We start from the raw sequence: 25,600 nt of genomic DNA, 5'->3' as shown, positions 1-25,600 counted from the left end.
GTTATTTCCTTTCCTGCTCCTGCCTCACTTCATCCAATTTATTAAGTCAATGGAAGAAATGATCAGTGCTGATATTATTTTCTTAGGCTCTTATTAGCTGCCACTTCAGCTCAAACTCAGCAGGGAGAAACCCGAGCCCAGAGTGCTCCCACGGAGGAGCAGCTCCGTGCCGGATCCATTTCCACCAGGGCTGTGGTTAACCAGGAGAGAGGCATTAAAAATTCCACACACAAACACACATAAGAACACTCTCACTCTCTAAATTTTGGGTCGAATGGCTCTTGTCAGCTTAAAACCACCAGCGTGCAAATTGGCATCAGATGGAACGTGCGTTCGGTTCCCATCTCGCTCCGCCGCTGCCACACTCCCATAAAACCCCCGAGACGCCCTGGAAGCTGGCTGGCTGCTTTACAACTTTATAAATATTCTGATTATTCTACAAGCTGCACAAAACACCTTCAAGAGAAGGAAAATAAAACCTGGAGTGGGGAAATGGGAGCCCAGATGGTGGTGCTGTGTTTGCGTGGGGCAGTGAGGATGCAGAGAGGGTTCCAGCTCCACATCCACCCTCATAAGTCTCATTTTCCATACAAATCTTCCCTTTCTCCTTCTAATTTTTCATTTAAAACAGTTTTTTAGCCTCTTGGCCTCTCCAGACTCGCAGTGGCTGACAGGTATTCATGCTCTGCTGCCTCTGAGTTAACCCTGCGTGGGCCACTGTAAATCATTTGATATTAAATTCAGTGTTTCATTTTTCTTGAGTGAAACCACACGGGGTGAGACTCTCCCATGGAGTTTAATAGCCATGAAACCAAAAGGATATGACACAAATGTAATACAATTCCTTACCACGTGTAAAAGCTCCAGAGAATTTAACAAAGAATTACACCTATTTTTGCCATACATCTATTTTTATAAATGAAGAAATAAGCAGCAGGTGTAAAATTTTCTGTATAATTTTATAAAGTGGTTCAAAAATATTTGAAAGATGAATATTTCTCTTTCAATCCAATTTGGTTTTGCATGCAAAGGCTTCCCATGAAAAATCCATTTCATCAGTTATTCTGTTTTTGTCATTCTAATGTAGAAAACAGTGTCAAAATCCAGCAGCCAGGTGTGGAGCTGAGAAACTCTTGGAATTAAATAACTGCCCTCTGCAGAGCCCTCAGGGTACAGTGAGGAGGAGGGTGGTTTGGAGCCCTGCAGGGACAGGGAATGGGGCTGAGCAGTGAATGGATTCCAGGAATCAGGAGCAGGGCAGGGCTGTGAGGACCAGGTGGGTTCTGCTCCCTTCTGAAGCCTCCCAGGTACCAGCACCTCTCCAGGAGACACACCTGGATGGAAACAAGGGCTGTGCATCTCCAATCACCACGTGCAAATCCAGAGATCTCTTTGCCTTCAGATGAGAATAAAGACAAGACAGCTCTGAATAAAAGATGGGCAGAGCTTTAGAGAGCAAACTTTCATATTTTTTCCCCAGAAATTTAGAAATCATCTTCACTAGTCCTCTGAAAATCTACATTTATTTAAATGGCTTGAACCACACCTGTCTCAGATGTAGCATTCCTGTTAAATGGTGAGACAGCAGTGCTTGGAACTCAACTCATTTAATACCCTCTTTAAGCTGTGCCTTTGCCCACGTATTTGTTTTACTGTGTAGACCTGGAGCATCTGTATTTTTGATGTCTAATAAAAACATTTATTACTCCAACAGGAAAAAAAAAGTACAACCTGGTAGGAATAGCAATATATATATATAAATATATATCTGTTTTTGGCAAAAGCCTTGCCTTGACAAGATTTCTGCTGCAGTGAAGAGAAGTTGGCTTCTTTTTAATGACTGAAACAGCACAGTTGGGCTTTGTAGAGCTTGGGCCAGAGCAGGGAGACATGTGCAACTACCTGGTTGGATGTTTGGCAGCAAACTTCTCCTTTCTTCCAAAGCAAAACTGACATTCAAGTGGCAGGAAGAGCTGCAGCATCTTGAGTGCTGCAAGGGGTTTGTTTATTTTAAGGGTAAGCTTGTGGCTGAGCTTTTCCCACAGGCACTAAAATGAAAGTATTCCCTCCCCCAGCATCCAGCACACATCAGACAAGCACAGCTTTCACTTGTGACTTCCTCACGATGACTTTTAAAGATCAAGGCATAATAAAGTCTCGCTGCTTCCCTGCATGTTGGTTAATCCCTTGCAACTGTCAGGTAAAACAGATTTTAGGAACAATGGAATTAATCTGCACAACTCCTACGACATTTTACGGCAATCTGTGTTTAAATCCTGGGGGCTGCTCGGAAGAGCTGACCCTCGAGGTTCCTTTTAACATGCACTGTGCATATTCCTGCCACTCTGCTGCCTTGCTCCCTGATTACAGGGCTCCTGTCAATACTGGCTCCCATTCAACTCCCCAGCGTGAGTCACGCTGATGGACTGGAGATGGTGTATAAACAGGGAAAGATGCCAGATTAAATACTAAACACTTCTGGGGAGGCAGTGATGGACAGGAGTAGGTTACGGGTCCCAATTAATGCAGTTATCCTCTGCTGCAGACAGGCTTTGAGTAAAGAAAGCCTTTGATTCCCTGAAACCAAACCCTCCTCAGCCCCCTCTTTACCTCTCTTCCCATCTTTCACACTATAAGGAGGCCTTTCCAACAGACACTGCCCTATCCAGGAGGCACCAATTTCTTTGGCCACCTCACCCACTCTGTCTGATGCACGACTGAGCATCTTCACTGCCTGGATTCACTTCATGTGACAAACCTCCTGTTACCTGACTTGGGGATTTAAGAGGCTTGGTGTCACTCTGTCAGGAAGAAGCTCTTGATATTCCCCTTTTATTGACCTGGCCTCATCCCACAGCACTCCCTCGACCCTCCCATGTGACAGCATTTGAAGCATATGCTCTGTTTCCCTTTCTCGTTCCTTGCAAAATGCCCAAAAGTCAACACACAGGAAGATCATGAGTAGGAGAGATAAGCTGCTACTACAGCTTGTGCTTTGCATCAGATCATTGGTGTTTGAAAAGCCCTGAGGGAAGGCAGAGACTACTCCTCTCCTGCTGCACCCCTGGTTGTCTCAGACTCCCACACAAAGACCTGAGTCCCCTGTGCCACCCCTTCCCTGGCCCCACATCCCCAGCACTGGCAGCTCAGCCCTCACCACTGCTCCCTCCATCTCCCTTCCACGGCTGGCAGGTTTAATTTAGCCAATTTTCAACTCTGCTGCTTCCTTTGAGATCCATGTCAAGGTTACTTTCCCACCTAATGCAGAAGCACATTGAACCCTTCTGGTTTATCACACAAACGTGACCTCCCTGTCTGTCTTGGGAGATGAGACACCTGGGAATCAACGTTCTGCTTTTCTTTTCTTCCCTCCTGGCAGCTTTCTGGGAGCTGCCTGTCAGCTGGGGCTGTTTTCTCACCTGATAGTGCATCAAGGTGTTCAGGCGCTTCCAATCCCCTTCGATCTTGGTGGTGATGTCTTCATCCTGCAGGACCACACGGGCAATCCGGCCCTGCCGCCACTCTGGGGGAGAGGCAAAAACCAGGCACACACCATGGTCAGAGAGGGGCCAGCTCTGCAAAACCCACCAATCAGCCTCTCTGATCATCCCCCTCCTATCAGGCAGGGAAGCTCCTACCCAAGTCCATGTCAACAGCTCTCGGTCTTTGGGAATACGGGACGTTTTTGTACACTGCATCGAGGATCTTCTCTTTGACTTGGGTGATGGTGTCACAGTTCAGCACCTTCACAGGGATCTCTGGACTGTTCTCATTGTCTGGGTTCACACAGTTTAGGATCTGGAAGAGAAGGAGAAGCATACCATGCTCTAAAGGATGAGCATCCAGGAGAAATGTAACCATGTGTCTCAACAACCTTTTCTCATAAAAACCCCACTGTAGCCCTAATTGCTATTGCATCTAGTAGTATATTTATGTAATTATTGCTGAGATAGGAGTCCTGGATGCCATATTCAATGCCCAAGGAGATAAAACATTGCCCTCAAACCTGCCTTTCCAAACCTTGGCTTAGGTTACTTGGACATGAAAATTAGGGATGCACCTGACTTGGACATGGGTCTTTATTGCACTGGCAACACTTAGGCCTCATGGGGGTGTCCTGATCACAAGGTCAGCACAACTCACATGGTTGGGACATCAGGGATTCCCTGGCAGCTCCTACAGCACCACTCACCAGAGTCTTGTACTCGATCTGCTGTCGGATCAGCTTGTCCTCGCTGAGGGAGTAACGGGCTTCTCCTGTGATGGCGTCAATGGGACCTTTCTCCATCTGCTGCTTGATGGCACAGTAGAGCATGAAGAGTGGCTCTCCAGCACATTCCTACACAAGAGATGGACAGCAGAACTGACACAGAGGTGAAGGTGCCTCTCCTTGGGGGCCACTGGACTGCACACAGGTTTGGCACATGATTCCTCTCCACAGAGGCACAGTCCCACTGACTTCTCAGCACATGTACAATCCAGCTTTGGCCCCCAGCAGCTCCTGGGAAGGACAGCCAAACCCATGAGCTCCATGGATATGTTGTCTTTGGCAGGGTAAACCCCTCCTGAATCTATGTGGCTGTAAAAACTGGAATTTGATATCTTGATCTCATTGTTTACTCCCACAAAGCAAATTCTCTGGGGTTTCCAAAACCACAAATTAAGTTAAAAAATATGGAAGCCCAGGCATGGAGACATAAGTGAGAATTTCTCCTAAGTACTGAAGAGGTGTAACAGAAACCCCATGACATGGGAATTACACCAGAAGACCTGAGGGTTGAGGAAGGCTGTGATCATGGAGCTGCAGCCCCAGGTTTTGGCATCTCCAACAAATTTCCACCTCCCCTGCCTTGCTACTACACCTTTTGACTTGGAGTCTGATGGAAGAGTTCATGCCCAGACCAACTCCAGGGGTGACAGGTGGGTGAGACAGCAAAGAGACAGTGGGGTCTCCACTCCATCCCTCCTTACCTTGAGGAACTTGTGGAGAAGGAAGGCAAACCAGTTAGTCAGCATCTTCTCAGCCACTGACTCGGTCCTAGGGGAGCCAGGAGGACACACAGGTTACACACAAAGCCAAACCACAAACTGCACCCTGGCACAGCTCTGTGGTGCTCAGGACCAGGACTCTGAGCAGCAGGATGTGGCCAGCACTGTCCCCCCTCCCTGCAGGGAGCTGACAGCAGCTTGCCCAGCTGACAGCCCTCACAGCCCCGATGGGGCTGGTGACAGGGACTCTGGTGACACTCAGCTCCTTGCACGTGGTGCAAATTACAGCCTGGCTCAGTAAATCACTGGGATTTGCAGCAGTGCTTGGCAATCAGGGACAGCAGAGTGACAACGGCAGAGAAATTGCAGCTTTCTCCCCAGTCCCACCCAGTGTCCTCTCCCCACATTGTGCCCAAGATTATCTCTAATTTAAATACAATGGTTCCTAATGATAGTTTTTAATGCGGGCTCTGTAGGACCCAGGGACTTTCCTTAAAGCACCACAGTCCCTTTTCCTAGGAAAGGATGGCTGTGGTGGTGGCAGAGTGTCTCACAGTCCTCATCTGAGCCCCAACCCCAGCAGGGCAGAGCTGCTGTGCTGCAGCCTGGCCAGCTGGGACCGTGACCCTGGCCAGCTGTGACCATGGCCCTGGCCAGCCTGGTCAGCTGTGACCATGACCCTGGCCAGCCTGGCTCAGCACCACCAGCCTTCCCCTCAGCCACATCCAATACCAGGATCTGGTCTGAATTCCAGCCAGCAAAGAGAGATGAATCCAATACCCTTTCCTCTGGGGACTGGGTCCCCTCTGCCCTCACCATGAACCAGGTCACCTCCTCCCTGACCTGGAGACAGTCACCATCCCACTCCAGACCCCATTTCCCCACTCTCTCCCATCTGTTCTGCTGCCTTGAATTAGTGACTGCCTCTTGGTATGAATCCACACAGCATTCCAAATGCTTGGAATTAAAAACACACACTATAGAAGCACCAGGGACTGATCCCAAAGCCAAGCAAGATCAGGAATAAACAGGAGCCAAAGATTTCAGCAAACAAAAACTGACGCCAGTAGGTCAATGGACCTGGGGTCACATTATCCATCATCTCTTAGGATGGAAACATCTTCCAGGAATTTGAGAAAATGTCTTCAGATCCCCAAAGAATTTAAGCCTGAATTGATTAACTGCCTAAAAATTCATCCTACAAATTGACACACACACTGTTCTCCTGTTTGAAATATTTTGGGCACCCAGTTAAAGAGGAGAAACACTAACACACTTCCACACAGCCATGGAAAAATGGAAAGGCAGTGACAAACACTAAAGACTAGGTGGAAAACTCAGAAAATAGTACATTCAGGACTTCAGGGTGAATATTAATTTTAAAAAGTACTTTGTTAATAGAATATTAAATTAAGAATTAGCAAGTCTCAGGATCAGCCCTCCCAGTGAAGCAATGCTGGGTCCTGTCCCTGTGGGCTGCTCAGGGCCTGACACCAGCCCCATAAAAGTAACAGAAATAGGGAGTGACAGAGAAGTTGGGGCATATTGCATGGGAGAATGGCATTGGATACTCCATGTCTAGCTGTTCCCTTTTATTTCTTTATCAGAAATACCAGATCAGCTGAATGGAACAGCATAAAGAAACACCTCGGAGCATCTCTGTCAAATCCCATTTCTCCTTACCTTCAAGCACTGCATCTCATCTCAACACAGCCTGACAGCGTGAGATATTTGCAGAGCATCAGTCCTGGGGACAGCCAGCAATTGAGTTAATCATCACTGGCCTACACTGGCTGAGGAAAGGGGCAGTTCAGAAGCTCCAGCACTGCTGGGAGTGGCTGTAAGAGCATCCCTGGCCCCCTCTGCCTTGGAAAAGGGATGGCTGGGGCTTGATCTGTCTTTGCTACACATGGAGGGGTGTGCTGAGCCCCCAGATCTGCTGCAGGGCTTTGTGCTGCCGCTAACTCGTCCCACTCAGGTCTCAGAATGCTGTTAGAGATCTGCTCTAAAAATAAAAAAATGAGCTCCTGAAGATTAACATGGCAGCACAGACCCCCTAGACCTGGAGAAAACCCTTCTCACATCAACCAAAAGTGAGGGCAAAGCACGATCCAGGGATGGCTTTCCAAAGGAGTCTGACGCCAGCCTTGGCTGCTCTGCTGACTTTCAGAGGCACAGGGAAGAAAACAAACCTAAACAAAATGAGCTGAGAGAACCCAAAAAATAAATATGTATTTTATTAAGTTTCCCTGCTCTATCTAGGTCTCCAAACTGCTGTGTGCTCTGCTCAGTGCCAACAACCAGAGCAGCTGTTTGATTTAACGTCAACTTTCTTGCTGTCTCCCGTGAGGGGCAGTCATGGAAGAAAGAGAGAGGGGAAAATGAGGAAGAAAGAGGCAAAGAACTGAGTGTCAGTTATCAACTGCTGCCACCAGAGAGCTCAAAAAACTTAAAAAAGATGTATTTCACTTTGTGGCTGATCACTCCTTGTTAAGTCAGAGCAAGATATTTCAGGCTGGGTTGCTCTGTGCACAAACATCTGGGCACAGGGCTAGGACAGGGCTCCAGCCATGGGTTTAACAGGATCTGGAGGACCAGGACAAGGGGTAAAGCTTTTAAACTAAAAGGGGGTAGATTCAGACTAGATAAAAAGCAAAAATTTTGATGGTGAGGGTGGGGAAAGACTGGCCCCAATTACCAAGAGAGGTGGTGGATGACCTGGCCATGGAGAGATCCAATGTCAAGTCCCTGTGAAATGGGTAAATCCTGGCACAGGACAGACAGCCCTGATTCTCTGCTGGGCAGTTCAGGGAGGAGGGGGCACAGCTCTCACTCCCAGGCATGTGTTTTTTGGAGCTCCATGCAAAGTCATTATTGATGGCTGAGGCAGAAGGCGCCTTCCCAGCGCCTCGCCAACCCACGGGGGAAATTAAGACGGCTTCCTTCTCTGAGATGAGTTATTGCCTCCACAAACACAGCCAGATTTAAAGCAATTTCCTGTCAAGTATATTCATTGTGGCTGGAGGAATCCCTGAAATTTTCCTGGAGCTGTGAAATCCTCCCCTTGCCCTCATGCCTTCACTGCAGTGAGATGCCAGCACAGCTCCAGGCACAGCTGATGGGCAGCTGTGGCCAAGGCCAGGCTCTACAGCGCAGCCAGGACCCACAGGGATGTGACACAGAGGTGGCCCATGACATGGAGAACAGGAGGAGCCTCGTACTTGTCCCTGCTGATCTGCCCTATTTCCTTTTTCCTTTCTGCCATTGCCCAGCACAGTCTTGGGCAAGTTGCTTAATCCATTCTTGATCTTTTTGCCCAGCTGTGGAACACAAATGCTGCTCTCCATCCAGGAAGACCTAGAGGATCCAGTTGGAGACCCTGTTCAGCCATCTGTGAAATCACAGAGTACTGAAGCCAGGTGAGGAAATACATGGGAGTTCTACATGGAGAGCAGCGTTTTTCCTTCCAACAGCACCCTGCACCCACACAGCCCTTGGATTACAGAATCACAGAATCATTAAGGTTGGAAAAGATCTCCAGGATCATCAAGTTCAACCTGTGCCTGATCCCCACCTTGTCAACCAGGCCAGAGCACTGAGCACCAAGTCTGGTCATTCCTCCAATACCTCCAGGGGTGATGACTCCACCACCTCCTTGAGCAGCCCTTTCCAAAGTTTAACAACCCTTTCCATGAAGAAATTCCTTCTAAACATCCCCATTTTTTTCTGATATCCTTCTGACACCACCATCGGCATGGCTGTTCCACCCTGGAGGACCACACTGACCCGCAGCAGATCCATCCCCTCCCCGTCCCCCACCTCACCTGCGCAGGAGCAGTTTGGGGTGGTTCTTGTTTTCCAGGTTCTTCTCGATGAGGTCAGAGAGCAGCTGTTTCAGCACATCCGTGGCGTACTCCAGCTTGCCCTGCAGCCCCGTCATGATGAGCGAGGCCACGTTGCCGCGGTCGCGCATGGAGAAGCTGCGCTGCAGCTCCAGCGTTCGGATGAAGGTCAGCAGGAAGACTTTGTTGTTGATCAGCTGAGCAAAGAGCTTCAAGGCCTTCTCCACGCTCTGCTGCCCGTTCCCTTGGACCTACAGTGGAGGAGAGCATGTCCATCAGGCAAGGTGTAGGAGGACAAGGGACTGGGGGGTGGCCCTGCATCCCCCTTAGGTCACCCTGCCAACACAGTGGGGGTAAATCATGGAATCATAAAAGGGTTTGGGTGGGTAGGGACTTAAACCTCATTTCATTCCAACCCACTGCCACAGGCAGGGACATCTTCCACTAGACCAGGTTACTCCAAGCCCCATCCAGCCTGGTGTCCTACACTTTCAGGGATGAGGAGTCTACAACCTCTCTGGGGAACCTGTGCCAGGGCCTCAGCACCCTTACAGGGGCAAATTTCTTTCTAACATCTAATCTGAACCTCCTCTCTTTCAGTTTGAACATATTCCCCCTTTCCTGTCACTCCAGTTCCTGATGCAGAATTCACCTCCAGCTCCCTTGTAGGCTCCTTCAGATACTGGAAGGTGCTCTGAGGTCTCCAGACAACCTTCTCTTCTCCAGGCTGAACAGCCCCAACTCTCTCAGCCTGTCTCCAGAGAGCAGGTGCTCCAGTCCCATTATCAGCTTTTGTGGCCCCCTCTGGACTTGCTCCAAACAGTTCCATGCCTTTCTTACACTGGGGGTACCCAGTATGGTTTAACCCTTGGTGCACAAGCCAGCCCCCAGCTCTCAGGGTCTCAGCAACCTTGAACATGGTCCTGGTCCATCCTGATCAAACATCACCCTCCCTGTCCTCTCCCAACACAGCTCCCCTTAATCCTTGCTCTGAGCTGCACTCTCTGCACACCATAAAGCTGCTGCTTCGAGGCTAACAGCCCTATAAATGATACAGTTCTGCTTGTTCTGCACAAAAAGTGACACTCTTGTAAGTAAATTAAATACTAATTTAGACTATTGCTTTATTATGGGACAAGTGTAAAAAATTAATTGAGGCTTTCAGCCAGTTGCGGATTCAAGTAATTCATTACAAGTGAAAATGATGAACTACATGAAGCAACTCTTTACCAAACATCTTGGAGACTTATGTATTGGTTTTACTAACGTTACATAATTAAGCAACTGTGTAATTGGCAACACATTTATCACTTCTGCAATTCTGTTTTTCATGAGTAAAACAAAAAGCATTCATATTTGTTTGCTGGAGCATCAGCTTCGTTGGCAATTCAAACAGCAAACATAATGCATGGAGCTGGAAAACTCAGGGCACAGGAATGGGCTGGGAGAAGTTGGTTGTGTTTTATCATTACCACAGCGAATTTTCGGCGCTGGTGGCCCACTGGAATCTAAATTGAGGCATTAAGGATGAGTAGGGCCTGCCTGGAAAAGCAATGCAGCCTTGTGGAGCACAAGCAACCAAGACTCCTTCCTCCTGCATCTAACCCCTGGGCTGTGTGAGGGCAACAGGACTTCAGGACTCTGAGTCTCTGAGAGGCAGTGCTGAGGTGATCTGATGGTTACCAGTTACCAGTTGTTCTATATCCTCAGTGAAAATCTTTTCTATATATTTACACATCCTCGTGGAAAACCCAGGGAGATGGAAGTGCTTGCTCAGAGGCCAGACTGCCTGGGCAGGGTATTCCACTTGCCCTCCTGTGGACACGCCATGGAACAGCAGCAGGATGCTCCAGGCAGGATGCTCCAGGCACACAGCCTTCCCCTGCCCTGTAAGGTGACTAAGGAGGACTTTAAAGCACACTCATAACTTTTCTGACACGCTCTGCTGCTGGCCTATAGCAATATAAACCTCCACAAAATAAAAATAAAGCAACGCCAGGGGGGAGAAACCAAAAGGAATCAGGTAATGTGGGATGAGATAAAACACCACCCTGGGAGTTAAGATGAACTCTGGGCTCACACCACTGACCTCGAAGCCTCTAATAAGATTTGGCACGAAGGCATAAAGATGCTTCAGGGTTTCCCACTGGCTTCCCTGAGGGCTCAGGGAAACTTGGAAGGGCTGGAGCACAGCCTGTTGGTTACCTCCAGCTCCCGCAGGACAGGGTGGTCCTCGATGCCAGGGAAAAGGACCCGCATGGCATAAGTCCGATAGTCGAGGTAGGGGATCCCAGAGCGATCCAGGTCACTGGTTAACTCATTGATGTCCGTCTGCAGCTCGGCAAAAGCTGTTCAGGGAGAAGGGAACAGGGCACAGAGAGGTGACCTCTGGGAGCTGAGGCTTGGGGAGAAGGTTTTGGGCAGGACTGGCTGCCTGGTCCCCAGGAACCCCAGCTTTGGGCAGGGCTGGCTACCTGCTCTCCCTGTGGACACAGCAGCCACCACAAATGGGTCAGCTCAGGAACTGATTCAGAGGAGCCCTGGCCTTGTAGCCCAGACAGACCCTCAGCCTGGAGACTGTCTCAGCCTCTGAGAGCAGGAGAGCACACGCTGCACAGAGCAGATGCTGAGAACAAAGATGCTGCTTAATTTGTATGCAGTTCACACCTGTGTACACACACCTAAAACACCTATAAAGGCTGCAAGAGAAATGAGGATCTATTTTCATAATTTGGTGCCTCCCATTCCTTTCTTCTTCTTCCCCTCCTCTATCAACAGTTGCCAAAATAATCAAATCTGATGCAGATCAAATCCAAGCTGCTGCAGGGGTCAGGAAGTAATTTATTCTTCCTTTCATAGCACAACATCACTGTGCTATACAGCTGTATGTGTCCCCTTGTGTTTCCTCTCCAAAGGGTGACATGATGGCTCAGTGAGGCCTCTGTACCCCAGCTGGACTGTGGTTCCTCCTGAATATATCTCATTTTTTTCCCCTGTGCTTTCAAGGCTATCCTTGAAATCAGCTGAACAAATCCAGTGCAACTCTCTCTACAACTGGGGTCACAGTGTGAAATCTGCAGCTTTCTTATTATTTTACTTTGATACACTAAATCCCTTTCTAGGTGGAAGGAAACAAGAGCAGCATTCCCCCCAAAACCCACCTTCATCTGTGCTCCACTGGGGTAGGGCAGTGGGGCAGGCTCAGCTGCCTCCTTGCAAAGGACAGGACTTGTCCATGCAGAAACTTGCAATCAGCAGGTCTGACTACTCCAAATAGCACACAAAATTTCCCAGAAGCAAATGCTTGAGGAGCTTCTTCCCACCCCTCAGACTTACTGCTTACATTTATAAACTGGAGGAGGGACTGGGCCAGCTTTCCAGCCCCCCTGCCTTTCTTTTGGGATACAGGGTGTTACTTGGGAGTCTGAACCTCCTCTGCTCTTTCTGTGCCTTTTTAAAAGCCTCTCACTGAAAAGCCATCAGACAAGGGCACACGCTGTGCCGGGCACCCCGGGGCTTGTGCCCGTGATCCACACCATCCAGGCATGTCACTTAAGCAGGATCAAGCTCTAATCCTATTCTCTGCACATCAGGCAGCAGAGCTGTGTCTGCTGCTGACACACTTGTGGCTGCCCCATCTCTCCCATGCAAACCCCACGTGGGCACACACCCCACTCCTCACCGCAAACCTCAGGGGACTGGCAAAACTGGGAACCCAAGCACGGAGCCACTGCCCCCAGAGAGCTCCCAGTGCTGGGCAGTACCGACCCTCCTTGCACTCCAGGGCCACCCGGGATTCCAGATTGTCCATCTGCATCTGCAGCCTCTTGAGGGTTAGGTCGTTCTCCCGGGACTTGCGCTTGTAGGCGATGAGGACGATGATGACGATGATGAGGAGCAGGCTGCCCCCGGCCGCGATGCTGACGATGGCTGGCAGCGTCAGGAGGCTGTCTGAGATGATGCTCACCGAGCCAGGGGAGAAGATGACACCACCAACACGCACCTACAAAGCACAGCACAGGTAACCAGCAGCTTTAGGGTGTCACCTGTCCCAAAGCCCTGTCCTTCCCAGCACATGGGCTGTACAGATCCCTCAGGAAGCACTGAACAATCCCTGTTTAAGAATATAAAACTCCAATTGCCTTCAGACACAGAGGGTGCTGCTTATGTGAACACAGGGAGGCTTCAAGAGATGATAAATGTGCCAGCCCTTCACTATCTGGGCTTTGTTCTTATTATCTGATGGCTCCATTTGACTTTCATTTTATAAGCTTTCAACTCCCTTTTGTAAACCATGGACATTAGCAACCCACTGATAATTTCACTGACAAGAAACCAGAGTGACTGGAAGGAGAGAGCAGAGAAGGGAACAGAAACCCCACACGAAAGCTATGGAGCAAACAGGCTGGAGTTAACACCAGGACAGGCTTTTCTTGGATGTGCCCCACCACAGATGCGAGCAGCTCTCAGCCAGGTTGTGCTTCTGGGAATCACACTGTGATAATCTGAATATGTTTTGGATGCTGAACTTAAAGGGAAATAAATCACAATTACAATCTCATTTGGGCTCTACTCAAGCTCTTCAGCAGCTGCGTGTCTGGTCTGTGAGTGGAGCAGAGGAAGCAGTGGTGCCCAAAACCAAGGCAGAGGAAGGCACTGACTGTTACCCTGGATGAGGTTGTTGATCCAACCACTCCAGTGCTCAGATGTTCCTGGCTTCTGCTTCAGGAAAAAGCAGAAACCTTTCCATCCACTTAGCAGATCAGGTCTGGCTACATGGGTTGATGAAATCCCTACAGTAGGGAAAACACTGGAAATGGTCTTATCCTCATCCAGAGGAAGACTGGCACCCTGTGCCAAAGGCACTGCTGGAAAGATCTGTTCTAGAAAGCTCTGGTAGTAGGGAGTGAGTCTCAGGGAAGGACAGAGTTTCTCTGTGCTAATCCACATCAATACTTTAAGCTTCCAATTAGACAGCCATGAAGATCTAAAATCCTGTCAGTCCTTGGACAAGAGGCTGCACTCAGTATCCAAGTGAGTCAGGGAGCTGGAGACAGAGCAGAAGGGATGGAGAGGAGGGAGGAAAGGGATGCTGATGGAGTTTTTGGCCCCTCACCATCACTTTGTGCTGTCCAGTGAGGTTTGGGGGCTCACACAGCAGTTGGGTCTCGGAGACAGTGACAGCACAGGGTGTTTCTCCAATCAGCACAGTGTAGTTGAGCTTGGCTCCTCCCGGAGCAGGTGGGCACAGATTTCTGCCCTAGGGACAAGCAGAGAGAACACTGACAAAGATGCAGCACATTTCTCCAGTCCCATCTCCCTCCCAGCTTGTGCAAACAACAGGACTCTGTCTAGTGTATCCCATTCTTCAAAGGAGGGATAAAGCTCCACTGTCTGGGGTATTTTTCTTCCCATGGGTCGGGTAGGGGGGTCTCCTTACCTTCAGGATGATGGGTGACCCTGGCTTCTGCTCCAGCACCCCGCTGGGGCTCAGCATTTCAAACGTGGGGTTGGGGTAGTATATGAACTTGGTGTCGTTGTAGACCAGCAGGGCCTGCACGTTGTTGAAGATGAACCCGAACTCATCCGGCCGCTCCACGGCGTCCAGGCCGGGCCGGTACTCGGCGCTCAGGGGGGGCGCGAGGCACAGCAGCGCCGTGGAATTCACCACCTTGCACACCTGTGGGGAAGGGCATGCTCTGAAAGACAACAGGGGAGAACCAACCCTCACCTGCACAACGATGCTCTGATGCCCTAAATTCCCCCCTGGAAAGTCGAGGGGATTCAAGTTTAGCTGCAAGTATTTAATCCAAGATTTCAGAGGGTTTTTCCAGTCTTAGTGGTTCTGTGATGCTTTACAACCACGGTTTGGGGCAATTTGCTTCCCCTCCAGCCAGCACCAAGGCACTGGTGCAGGGATGGAGGGTGAGCTCAAAATGAGCTGTATTTCAGTGGAACTAAAGGTTTGCACAGCAGACCTTACTCCTTTTCTTTTATTCTTTTTCTTTCCAGTCCCATCCTCTCTGACAATTCTCTGAGACAGGCCCATAGGGATTATCTTCTCCCTCCTGCAAATGAGTGGTTAGAGGCAATTCCCAAATGACAGTGAGGGAAAGGAATGATCATCTGACACTCGTGGGCTGGAGGTAACATGAAGGTCATCTCCTGCCAGGCTGAGGACACCCACAGCTCCTCCAGCCCTCAGGGCAGGGAGATGGCTGATTTATGAGACTCTTGCCTTGTAAAGCAGCAAGAGCCCAACCATTTGGCCTCCCTCCCTAAGTGGAAGATTTAATTTCACTCAATTTCGTGTCTTCAGAATTATTTTTGTAGCACTATAACTGCAAGTGCTAGCAACAAAATTAGATGTCTTTTTAAAAAGAGCTCAGATGAAAAAGGTCTTGAGGGGGAGAACAGGAATAGGAAAAAACTGCTAAGTGATTTGCCCTTTCCACCATAATACAGATTCAGTCACAGAGATCACTGCATAGAAACAATATATTTCAGTTTTACTTGATCAAAACAATTTCTGAGGTCCTGGAGGTACAATTCTTACTTGTAGCATACAAGAACATCTCTTAGTTCCCATTTAGCTGGGGACTCATTTCAGTTTCTCACTCATGGACTGAAAAAATACAGATAAGGGAAGGAAATGGCATCTCAGATCAACTCTAAACTCTGCTACTGACTCCTTGCTGTGGGAACATCAGGGTGATAGGAGGCAGGAGGGGAACGAGGTATGAAAGTAACAGCTCACCAAAACACCCGAAGCCTCATGCCCAACATCCTCCACGTGGTGAGGAGGTTGCAGGGAAGCAGCACCTCACCTTACTGAGGCAATCAAGCTGCAACACTGGCCTGAAAGCTTCTTGTTCAGAAAGAGTTCCCCTCTCTCCCTCCCTCCCTGGGCTGGTACAGGCTCACCAAACCCAGAGCTGAGGCAATAGGAGGTTTCTTTAGAGGAGGGAGCCAGGGAGAGACTGGTTAAACTCAGAGCTGGCAGGTCTCAGTGCCCAGCTCTGGACTTTCCCAGAAAGCACAGGACTACTGTGGGAAATGTGAGTGGTTGGGAATGAAGGGGAAAGCTACACTTGGAATTTCCATCAGAACAGGCCTGTAGAGCTGAGCTGGCTACTGGGAACGGAGGGATGCAGGGGAAAGGAGAGCTCTCAGGGGCTCTGGCAAAAGAGGAGCTTCAGGAGTGAAACAAGTTTATCTGATGCAAGGCAGAGTTTTGAGGTGATGGAGATGATCTATAAAGAAATCTTCCATTTCTAGCACTGACAACTCCTTGGCAAATACTGTGCTGCTGAGGAAATAATTTCCCGTTTCCACATGTCAAAATCCCTCTTTCCAGGATCCCAAATTTGGGTAAGGTTGGGCAGAGCAGTCTCACCCTGCAGACAGCACTGGCAGCAGTGTCTGCATCCAGGTGGGGGGATGCAGGAGGATGCACTGCACTGACAGCACCTACTTACGTTGACAAACTCCTTCCCGTTGTACTTGACGCGGATCCTCGGCTCCTGGATCACATCCAGGTTGGAGCCTGTGACAGTCAGGGGTGTGTGTCCACTGTGGAGAACCAGGAGAGACCTGATTAATGGGGCTGGGGCTGTGCACAGAGTCAGGGCTTGACAGGGAGGATGCTTGTTGAGCTCAGAAAGATGTTTTCTGCTGACACCTGAAGCCCCAGCGTGGATTTACAGTCACTCCCTGAGTCTCTGGGGAGGGACATCTCGGGGGGCTCTGCTCTCAGCTGCACCCTCGCCCACCTCAACCACTGCAAGGCAGAGGGGTGAGGAACTGAAGAGGTCAACAGAGCTGAGACTAAATACGTAAGACAATAAATTAGTCACAGTGTTTAATGATTTACACAGTGCTGGGTTTAAGGCCCACGCTAAATGGTTCGTGCAGTGAAGGAACTGACGTGCACTTGCCTCTGGACTGCAGACACAGCAAGTTGTCACACAGAGCAGGGCAGGGCTGGAGAGCCATCAGGGCCAGGGAGATACAACCCCCAGGGCCAGAGTACCCCCATTCTCCTCCAGCCTGTGCCCTGAGCAAAGCCTTGCACTCTCCTTTCATGTGGTAACTGGAGCAGCACAGTCCAGATTCACTCAAGGCTCCAGCACCTCCACAGCTGCTCCCTTAGACCCCTCTGTCAGCAGCCCTGACCAGCCCATCCAACCCAGCTCCTCTAAAACCAGACACCATCCCGAATTTGGACTCAAAGCAAACATCTCCAGAGCCTCCTGTGAGACACTTACTTCTTTCAAGGGCAATTTAAAAAAAATAATTGGAATTTGATATGAATAGCTGTGGTACAGCCCTTGTGAGCAGAACCATTAAAGTGAAAGCACAGGATGAGCATGGCTCAGGGTTTTTAGCAGTGACAATGTCACGATGATGTGACAGCACCAGCCACCCTGTTCCCAGCAGTGAATCTGGGATAACAGTACATTTTGATTAACACCAGCTTTTTCCTTTCTTTGTGCTTGATGGTTTTGTTTTATTCCAGAACTACAAGAAGGAGCTTTTAACGAGCAATTGTGCCCTTCTGCAGCAGGTGGGAGTGATCTTGGTGTTATTTGTGCTTCCAGAATCTTGGTGCAGACTCTGACTGCTCTAAGTGCCTTGGGAAACAACTACTCTGGTAACTCTGGGCCTGATTTTGGGTAAATGCAAACACCACAGATGCCCATCCCTGACCAATCCAGGATGCTGGGTGGGATGTGCATTCCCAGGCAGAGCCTGTTTTGGCCCAGGCCAGGTGAGCTGTTGAGGTCCTGCTGTCAGACCCAGGTGTTACCTGGCAATGCTCCACTCGGGCTCGATGTGCTGCACTTTGGGGTCATCGATGTACTCAAACTGCAGAGTCCTCTCCAGCTGAGCCTTGTCTACGCTGACAGAGACCTGAACAGTCCCCAGGCCATGGGCAGACGGGGCAGACACACAGACAATCTCGCTCATGGATCGCCTGCACAAGAGGAGGGAAAGGGGAAGCGTTAAGGTGCTGAAGGGACAGAAAACAGCCCTTTGTTCTGTCCTGGGGCAGCTTAAAAAAAGGCTGAGCCATCACTCAACCTCACACTGACACCTGTGAAGGGGACAAGCTCCTGGGACAGGCAGGAGGGTTTCACTGGCATGGGAGGGAGGGAGGGGAGCTCTGCCCACCGAGAGAGCAGTGCAGCCTCCCTGAAATCACTCTTTGTGCCAAACTGCAGCCTCCCGCATCCCTCTGAACCCGCTGCCTTCTGCTGGGCGTGTGAAAACAGATGGCTGCTTTTTAAATGGGATGCATAAGCTCACTCAAAAGCCAAATTCTTTCCCTCCCCACCCCAGTGCACACACGAGGCTCTTGTGAGCGGCATAATGGACCCGGCAGCCCCCGCCTGCGAAGGGCGATGCCACGGTCACCGCTGCCTTTGGCTTTGTCTCCCCGTCAGAGCAGGGTGACCTCGGCCTCGGTGCTGCCTGGCTGGACACAACAGGCCATCTGCTTTCATCAGAGCCCTGGAAAAGGTGGAGGCAGCAGCGTGGCAAAGCACTGTCAAAGCACAAAGGGGCCGGTGGGTGGATGGATGGAGAAGGAGAATGAGATCTGAGCATCCAGAACAGAGCTCTGAGGAACCACATGGCTCCATGGTGAGCCTGGGCATTGATCCTACAAGAAGTGCTGGAGTGACATCCCTGGAAGTGTTCCTGCACAGCCACCCATGTTGTCCTTCCTGCCCAAACATGTCCCTGGCTCACAGAAAAGACTGTACTTTTTCTGTGGTTCCTTTAGTTTTGGTTCTCTCAGGGAAGAGGGCAGGCAGGTCTGCAGCACCACTGATAGCCTGGCACTTAAATCAAAAACTGGCTCTCTTGAATGTCCATTCTTCACCACTCTCATCCTGTGCAGCTCGTGGAGGTGCCTGAATGGCTGAGTGTCACTGCTCTGCTTCCAGCAAAGCTCTGCTGTCTGTGCCTGGCAAGGGGATGCTGTGTGGTTTCTTTTTGGGGCTCTTACACACTCCCTGCCCTCCCTAAGGAGTATGGGCAGAACACTCAGCACTGGGCTTTTGAGGGGGCATGGAACAGCAGGTACCTGGGCATGGAACAGCAGGTACCACAATGTTCCCAGCTCACACCTTGGCACTTCCATCCACCACAACCGAGGCAACAGAAACAACTTCCTAAAACACCTTAAACAAATTGGGGTCGATTATTTCTGTTGCTGCAATTACACATCTCCCCCTTCCTGTTCTCCTCCTCCTCGGACCTCCCTCATCCTATTCTCGCTTTCCACCTAGGATTCATCTAACCACAAAGGCATCCTTGTGTGAGGACTGGGTTTCTCCACCTTCCTTGCTGAGTCTTGGAGTGTCTCTGTGCATGCCTGTGCAGTTGATGAGATGCCTGCTGCTGCCTGCACTGCTGCTGCCTGCACTGCTGCTGCCTGCTCTGCTGCCCACACCAGACCCCACAATCCCTGCTTAGCTGTGGCAGGAGATGCAGAGTGATGCATGGCTGCTGGCAGAGCAGCTCCCAGCTCCCTGTGATCAGCTAATTAGCTTTCTGTGCTATTATGATGTCGTCATGGTGAATCTACCCACTCCTCCGATCAGAGAGGGGAGAATGGGGGAAGCTGTAATTAGAGGGAATCTCATTAGAAACTGCTTCAGCTCATCAGGCTCCCCCACACCCTCGAGTACAATTGAAGTTCATTGCCTCAAAACAGCCCAAGCCAAACAAAGTGCACAGCGTGACCCCACGTGAGGGATGGGGCTGTTCATGCACTGCTGCTTGCTTTGTTTAAGTTCTGCTTCCTGCTGTAATTAGAACATACAGGGGATCCAAAACTCTTCAAGTTTTGCAGGTCAGTATCTGCAGGTTGCCTGAATAAAATCAGATATTTAAGGGATGATATTCCAGGGCTGATTCTGCTGTTCTGTTGGTGGTAATGCTGTTCTGGATAGAGAAATCTGGAATCTTTGTTTTGGATATGGGAAGAAATATTGATGGATTGATTACATTGCTTAGCACTTGGAGAACTGATCCACACCAGAAGATCTCAGCACATCCAGACCTCCCAAAGCACCATCCTAGGATGGATACAGAATAAGCACTGCTAATAACCCACCGTGCTCCCACATCTGAACAGCCACAGCTCCTGTTTCAAAGAACCTTTCAATCTTCCAGAAGACAAATTCACCTCCAGGGGTATTTACTTTCCCAGAAACCTCCTCAGTTCCTCCTGGCAAGCCTGAGTGAAGTTCTGACAAGCAGAATCCCTTTGGCCAGCAGGTTCCCACACAGGCTGTGCCCACTGCCAGCTGCTTTGGGCACCTTGGTGGGTGGGGCAGGGCAGGGCTGTGTATGTGATGCACACAGACATAAACCACATGTATCTTTTTTTAACTAAGCCCCAAGAAAACCCATTAAACCCTGCAAATGTCAACTCTGTGTTTACACTGCTGGGTAAAAAGCAAATTTGCCATCAAATCCCACTGGAGGCCGATGGCTGGGTGAGTTCCTCAGCAGGAGGTGTGTGCAGACCTTTGCCTTTCTCTACCCAGCAGGACCCCACCCCTCCCTCAGACCATTTTTAGGAGGTCAAGGCACCTGCAGCAGTGGCTGCAATAAAAGCAGTGCAAGGTGTTGATCTGTGAAAAAAGCAGCTTATAAATGCTAATTTCCTTCTGACCAGCTGGGCTGGGAGCAGGTACTGATCACTAATATAAATATTTTACCACCACGGTGACATTTTTCTGAAATTTTTGGACTAATTAACATTGTAACAGCATTAAAATCAAACAATGGATGGCATTAACACCAATGAATCCCTCCTTAGCTCAGCCACAGTAAGAGCAAAGATGGTTTCATGCAATAAAAGATGGGATGGGAGAGTTCAGGCATTCCCAGATGATTTTTTGCTGTGGCTGCAGGTTCAGCTACAGCAGATACCTGGTGGTGCAGGGCCAGGATGTGCGGGCAGGAGCCCACACTGGCCCAGCTCGGCCCCTTACCCGTGGAATTCGCAGGTCTGGTTTCCCAGGAGCACTGACACACGGCTACCAGCTCCCAGGTAGTGCCCAGAGATGGTCACCATCGTCCCTCCTGACTCTGGACCACGGCTGGGATTCAGGAAACTCACCACTGGAGTCTGGAGAAAGGAAAGGACAAATTCAGTGCTCCTGCCTGAAATGAGGGTGCTGTTGTGAAGCACCACCCCTGAGCATCTTCATGCTTTGGGATATCTTTTTACCAAGGAAAAGTAAAATTGGGATGTGTCCCAGACACCTGGCAAATGTCCTGCTACATTTTCTGACCCAGCTCTGAAAGGGAGATGTGCCCCAACAAAACAATTGCAAATTCAGCCTTGGCAAAGTTATGGATTCACCTTCAGCTTTGTTCCTAAGCACAGGTTAAGTTGATTGCACTGCAGTTCGAAAAACTAAATATATCCAAGCAAACTGCCACAATGGAAATTTGAACCTGAATATTTAGAGTTTACCAATGTAGGAATGCATCAAAAAATCCCACCAGGGTCTGGTAATGGAAAATGTTGCCCAACTGCAACAAAAGGCAGTTCCATCAGCTCCAGCACCATATGAACCACCAGTGATGGAATTGTGGGAGCAGAGCCTGTTTTCCATTGCTGATGGAAAGATACCCTTGGTGGGCAATCTTAGATCCCACTTGGCATTTTATTGGTGAAATGATCACAGCAATGCCACATCTTGCACCAGGGGGGCTGGCTATGTCCTTAGTGGAACTTACAGAAAGCAGGTACCTTTATTTCTTTTCAATCAGTGGATATTACTGAATTGTTTTGCTAATGCTTTCACATTACCCTCTCTATTACTCTCATCAGCAAAGGCTGGCAGGCTCCCAGCTCTGCTCCCCTGGGATCACCTGCTTGGCAGCTCCATGAGTTGCTCCTGTTTTCCCAATGCAACACTTGTTTTCTGGGTGCAACAGCATTTGCCAAAGCAGCTCAGACCAAAACATTTGTTTGACCCTGACTCCTGAATAGACAGGGAAAAATACACCATCCACCCTGTTGTGGATAATGGTGGAATATAATGTTGCAGGAGGGAAAGATTTATCCTTCAGCTGCTCGGGGTCAGCTTTTAGCCTGGCTGGGGACAGCAGTTGGAATTGATGATCCTTGTGGGGCCCTTCCAGCTCAGGATATTCCATGATTACCCCAGTCCATGGCACTATCAGGCAATAGGAATGGCAATAGCATTGTTTACACCAAGGAGGCTTTGGGAGCATTTCACACAGCCAAGAGGATTGATTCCAAAATGGAAAAATCCTCCAAAGGTTGCTCAGTGTATGACTGTCCATCAAAATCCTCCTTCAAAATCAAGCCCAACCCTGGGAGTTGTTCCCAAGGTGATTTAGGAACACGCTGCAATGCTGTGGACACTCCAGACAGTGAGACCCCATTACCAGCCACCCTCCTCCTCCAGCCCCATCCCTGGGGCCAGATGGCTCGTGGGAGCCCAGGGACAGAAAGGAGCAGTTATTTTAGACATCCCTGTGGTCCAGCAGTCCCCCCCCACACCAGTACAGAGTGTACTGGGCAGCACAGCCCTTCTCTGCAGTCAAAATCAATGACAAACACTCCTTGGCTACAAGAATCTGACATTTCTGGTGTGAGCATCACCTTGTCTAAGCACTGCAATCCTCGGAAATTCAAAGCATTGCTAAAAATAGAAGCTCAGGCGGCAACTCTGAGTGGTCAATCTTGTAAATAAGATAAAAACAGGAGAGCTGAGAGCCCATTCCAGAGACCTAAAAAGTCCCAAGGATGGGATGCAGCCGGCTTTGGAGGAAGGCCTGAAAGCTGAGGAAGAATTTTTCATCTTCAGCTCATGATTTGGTGGAAATTATGACAGATTTATGGATCCAAAGCAGCTCCAAGGTTCCCTCTCCCCAGATAAAAGGGGTGTCATTAAGATGCCAGTGTGGCTCCTGCACCATGGCAGGCACCAGATGAGCTCACGAAGGCACAAACCCTCCCAGGGTCAGCACAGAGCTCTGCTCTGAGGTACCAATCAATTTTACTGCCGCCTTTAATGGCATCAACCAGCTGTAATGGAATCTGTGGCAGTGCTGAAGAGAAAAATAGAGGCCAACTAACAAAGGAAATGGTGTGCTGGAAGTTTTAGATGCCTGAGTAAAAGGAACGATAAAATCAGCATTAAGTGCTGGAAATCAGAAGTAACAATGCAAAGGGAGAATGCTCGTCACATGGACCAGGTTGCTGCAAGATACCACTCCAAGACTGATCTCTGCAATTCCCTTCCACTGGTTCCTGGTTCCAGGAGAGCATCCTCCTGGTGTCACATGGGAATGTGCCTTTGGATAGTAGCAAATCTGGGACTACACTGGCACTGCCCTGTCAGGATCAGGGGCATTTCTAGAATATTGGAGCAAAATGGGGTGATATTTTGCACTCCTGCTGTTGCTGATTAAATGAAATGCCAGGGGAGGGTGTTTCCTACAACACTGATAGGGTGGCAGGGGTTGCCTGATTTATCTCTCAGTTTAGAAACTATGGACAGTTGGTAAGAGCTGGCATTTCCCTGCATACAGATTCCACTAAGCACAAAATCAGTGGAGCTGGATGGAATCCCCTCTTTAGGCAAAACTGAAGATATGGGAAACCCCAGCTGTGGCTTTTCAGTTCCTGATTCAAAAAGCTACTAATTAAACAACAGAAAGACACAACCCATGCCATCAGTGGAAGTCCACCAACCCAAAGAGCAGCTCTCCATTGTGTAGACAGAGAAAGCCTACACTGAAGCAGCATCCTGGGAGGGGGAGAAAAAAAATCCCTGAATATTTGAATGCAGAATATGAATAATATATAATGCAGAATATATAATATAACGTCCCTTCCATCCCAAAAGGCATCATGGGGAAAAAATTAAATCTATAGACACAGAAAATCAGATATGTTTAAGCGTCACAGGCAGCTGGTTCAGCTTTGAGCAGAATTTCAGTCTCTGATCTGCAGAGGGATGGATGGACTCTGGTGCTTCTCCCCTGCTGTGTGTTTCTGTGTTTGTGCAAAAAGGCCTATTGGTGCCTGTACATGTATACATGAATGCAGAGAGACATCTCCCAAAGCAGCAAGAAGCAGCCCCAGACTCACCCCAATTAACTAAGCACCTCCAGAGCAGGTTGTCACATTCTTTGAGGCCCTGGCACAGGCTGCCCAGAGAAGCTGTGGCTGCTCCATCCCTGGGAGTGTTCAAGGCCAGGTTGCACTATCACAGGAGCAACCTGGGATAGTGGAAGGTGTCCCTGCCCATGGCAGGGGACTGGAACTGGATCATCTTTGAGGTCCCTTCCAACTCAAACCATTTTATGGTTCTATAATCACTAATTTGGAGGTGCAAACCTGAACCCAAATGGTGTGGAAACCCTGAGTTTAGGTGTATTCTTAGGCTTGTGTGAGCTCTAGATCCTGAAAGATGGGCTTGTTGACTGCACTACCAAAAATCGTGCCACACCAGCATCATGAAAAGACAGAAATTTTGAGATTGTCCTCTGGAGTTGAACCCCATCCACCTGACACAGGCACTGGCAGGGCAGGGCTGTCCCCGTGGGTCCCCCGTGCTGTCCCCCCACCATGAGGACACTCACCACAAACATGTACTGCTGCGCAGACTTGGCCGTGAACTCCGGCTTGCACTCTCCGATGCACAGGAGCACTGGGCCGGAGCTGATCCCTGGAAGTGCCTGCCCCATCTCACAGACGATCCTGGAAGGAGAAATGCCACAGGGAAGCTTTGGCAGGAGCTGCCAGCAGTGCCCTGCACAGCTCCATGCAGGGCTGGCTTCCTCTGGTTCTTCGTTCTTTCCCCCCGACTCCTCTTTAACTTTGATATCTGCCTCTTTGGAAGAAGTTAATTACTGAGTCTATTTTTACCCCATGTAGTAATTTAAAGGAAAAAAATCAAAATTAGACATAATTATTACAAGCTGTAAACTCCAGAGCAAAGCAGAGCACTAATGGCAATATATTAGCCAGTAGCAAAGTGTGTGCGAAGTCCTCAGAGTAACAGATGAGTTCATTAAGGGAACAGCTCACACTGCAGTCTCCCAGTTAATCAAAACTGGAGAAGCCTGTTTGGGAATGATAGAGACAGTCATGGAGAGCAGCTTTTGCAGGGAGACAGGGCTGGCCAGCACAGAACACACTGATGCTGGTCACAGAAGGCACCAAGGAACACGGTCCTTATGCTCTTTGTGTGGCCCAGCTCAGCCCTGTGAGCACATCCTGAGGCTGGGAAAGCAGTAATGACAGGGAGAGCTGCTGGGGTTAACCACAGCTGATCACCCTGTGGATGCATAACCAAAAATCCCAGGGCACTGGGGATGTGTAACAGCACCTGGGAATGGGATCAAGAGGATGCCAGTCATGCCAGCAGGTTTTAGGGAGGGTTTCAAAGGGGCATCAGCTGGCAGGGCTCTCCAGCTGGACCTAAAGAGGATGGATGCTGCCTGCTCCATGGCAGTGCCGGAAAGATAAATCCAAGAGCATCCCTTCACAGGCACTGGAAACCTGAGGGTGGGAGTAACCCACCTCAGAGATGGAAACATGAGAGTAGGAGTAACCAGCCCCAGGGATGGAAACATGAGGATGGGAGTAACCTGCCTCAAGGATGGAAACATGAGGGTAGGAGTATTAACCTGCCTCAAGGATGGAAACATGAGGGTAGGAGTAGCAACCTGCCTCAGGGATGGAAATATGAGGGAAGAAG

General features: G+C 49.5%; 1 protein-coding gene across 1 annotated transcript in view; it reads right to left on the bottom strand.

Moving 5' to 3' along the window:
• PLXNA2 (plexin A2) overlaps positions 1-25,600 on the bottom strand; it is a 169,127-nt gene that overhangs the window by 14,505 nt on the left and 129,022 nt on the right. The window contains exons 14-26 of the mRNA XM_071578509.1: positions 24,480-24,597; positions 20,843-20,979; positions 17,641-17,808; positions 16,310-16,403; positions 14,272-14,511; positions 13,948-14,091; positions 12,600-12,834; positions 11,037-11,179; positions 8,814-9,082; positions 4,972-5,038; positions 4,193-4,339; positions 3,639-3,798; positions 3,420-3,523 (exon numbers count right to left, since the gene is read on the bottom strand). Of these exons, the coding sequence (XP_071434610.1) occupies positions 3,420-3,523; positions 3,639-3,798; positions 4,193-4,339; positions 4,972-5,038; positions 8,814-9,082; positions 11,037-11,179; positions 12,600-12,834; positions 13,948-14,091; positions 14,272-14,511; positions 16,310-16,403; positions 17,641-17,808; positions 20,843-20,979; positions 24,480-24,597 (2,026 nt within the window). The remainder of the gene's footprint in view (positions 1-3,419; positions 3,524-3,638; positions 3,799-4,192; positions 4,340-4,971; positions 5,039-8,813; positions 9,083-11,036; positions 11,180-12,599; positions 12,835-13,947; positions 14,092-14,271; positions 14,512-16,309; positions 16,404-17,640; positions 17,809-20,842; positions 20,980-24,479; positions 24,598-25,600) is intronic.

Source organism: Pithys albifrons, chromosome 28 (assembly GCF_047495875.1).
Source record: "Pithys albifrons albifrons isolate INPA30051 chromosome 28, PitAlb_v1, whole genome shotgun sequence".
Taxonomy (NCBI): domain Eukaryota; kingdom Metazoa; phylum Chordata; class Aves; order Passeriformes; family Thamnophilidae; genus Pithys; species Pithys albifrons.
Note: the sequence above shows the minus strand (reverse complement) of the source record. Positions and strands in the feature narration are given on the sequence as shown.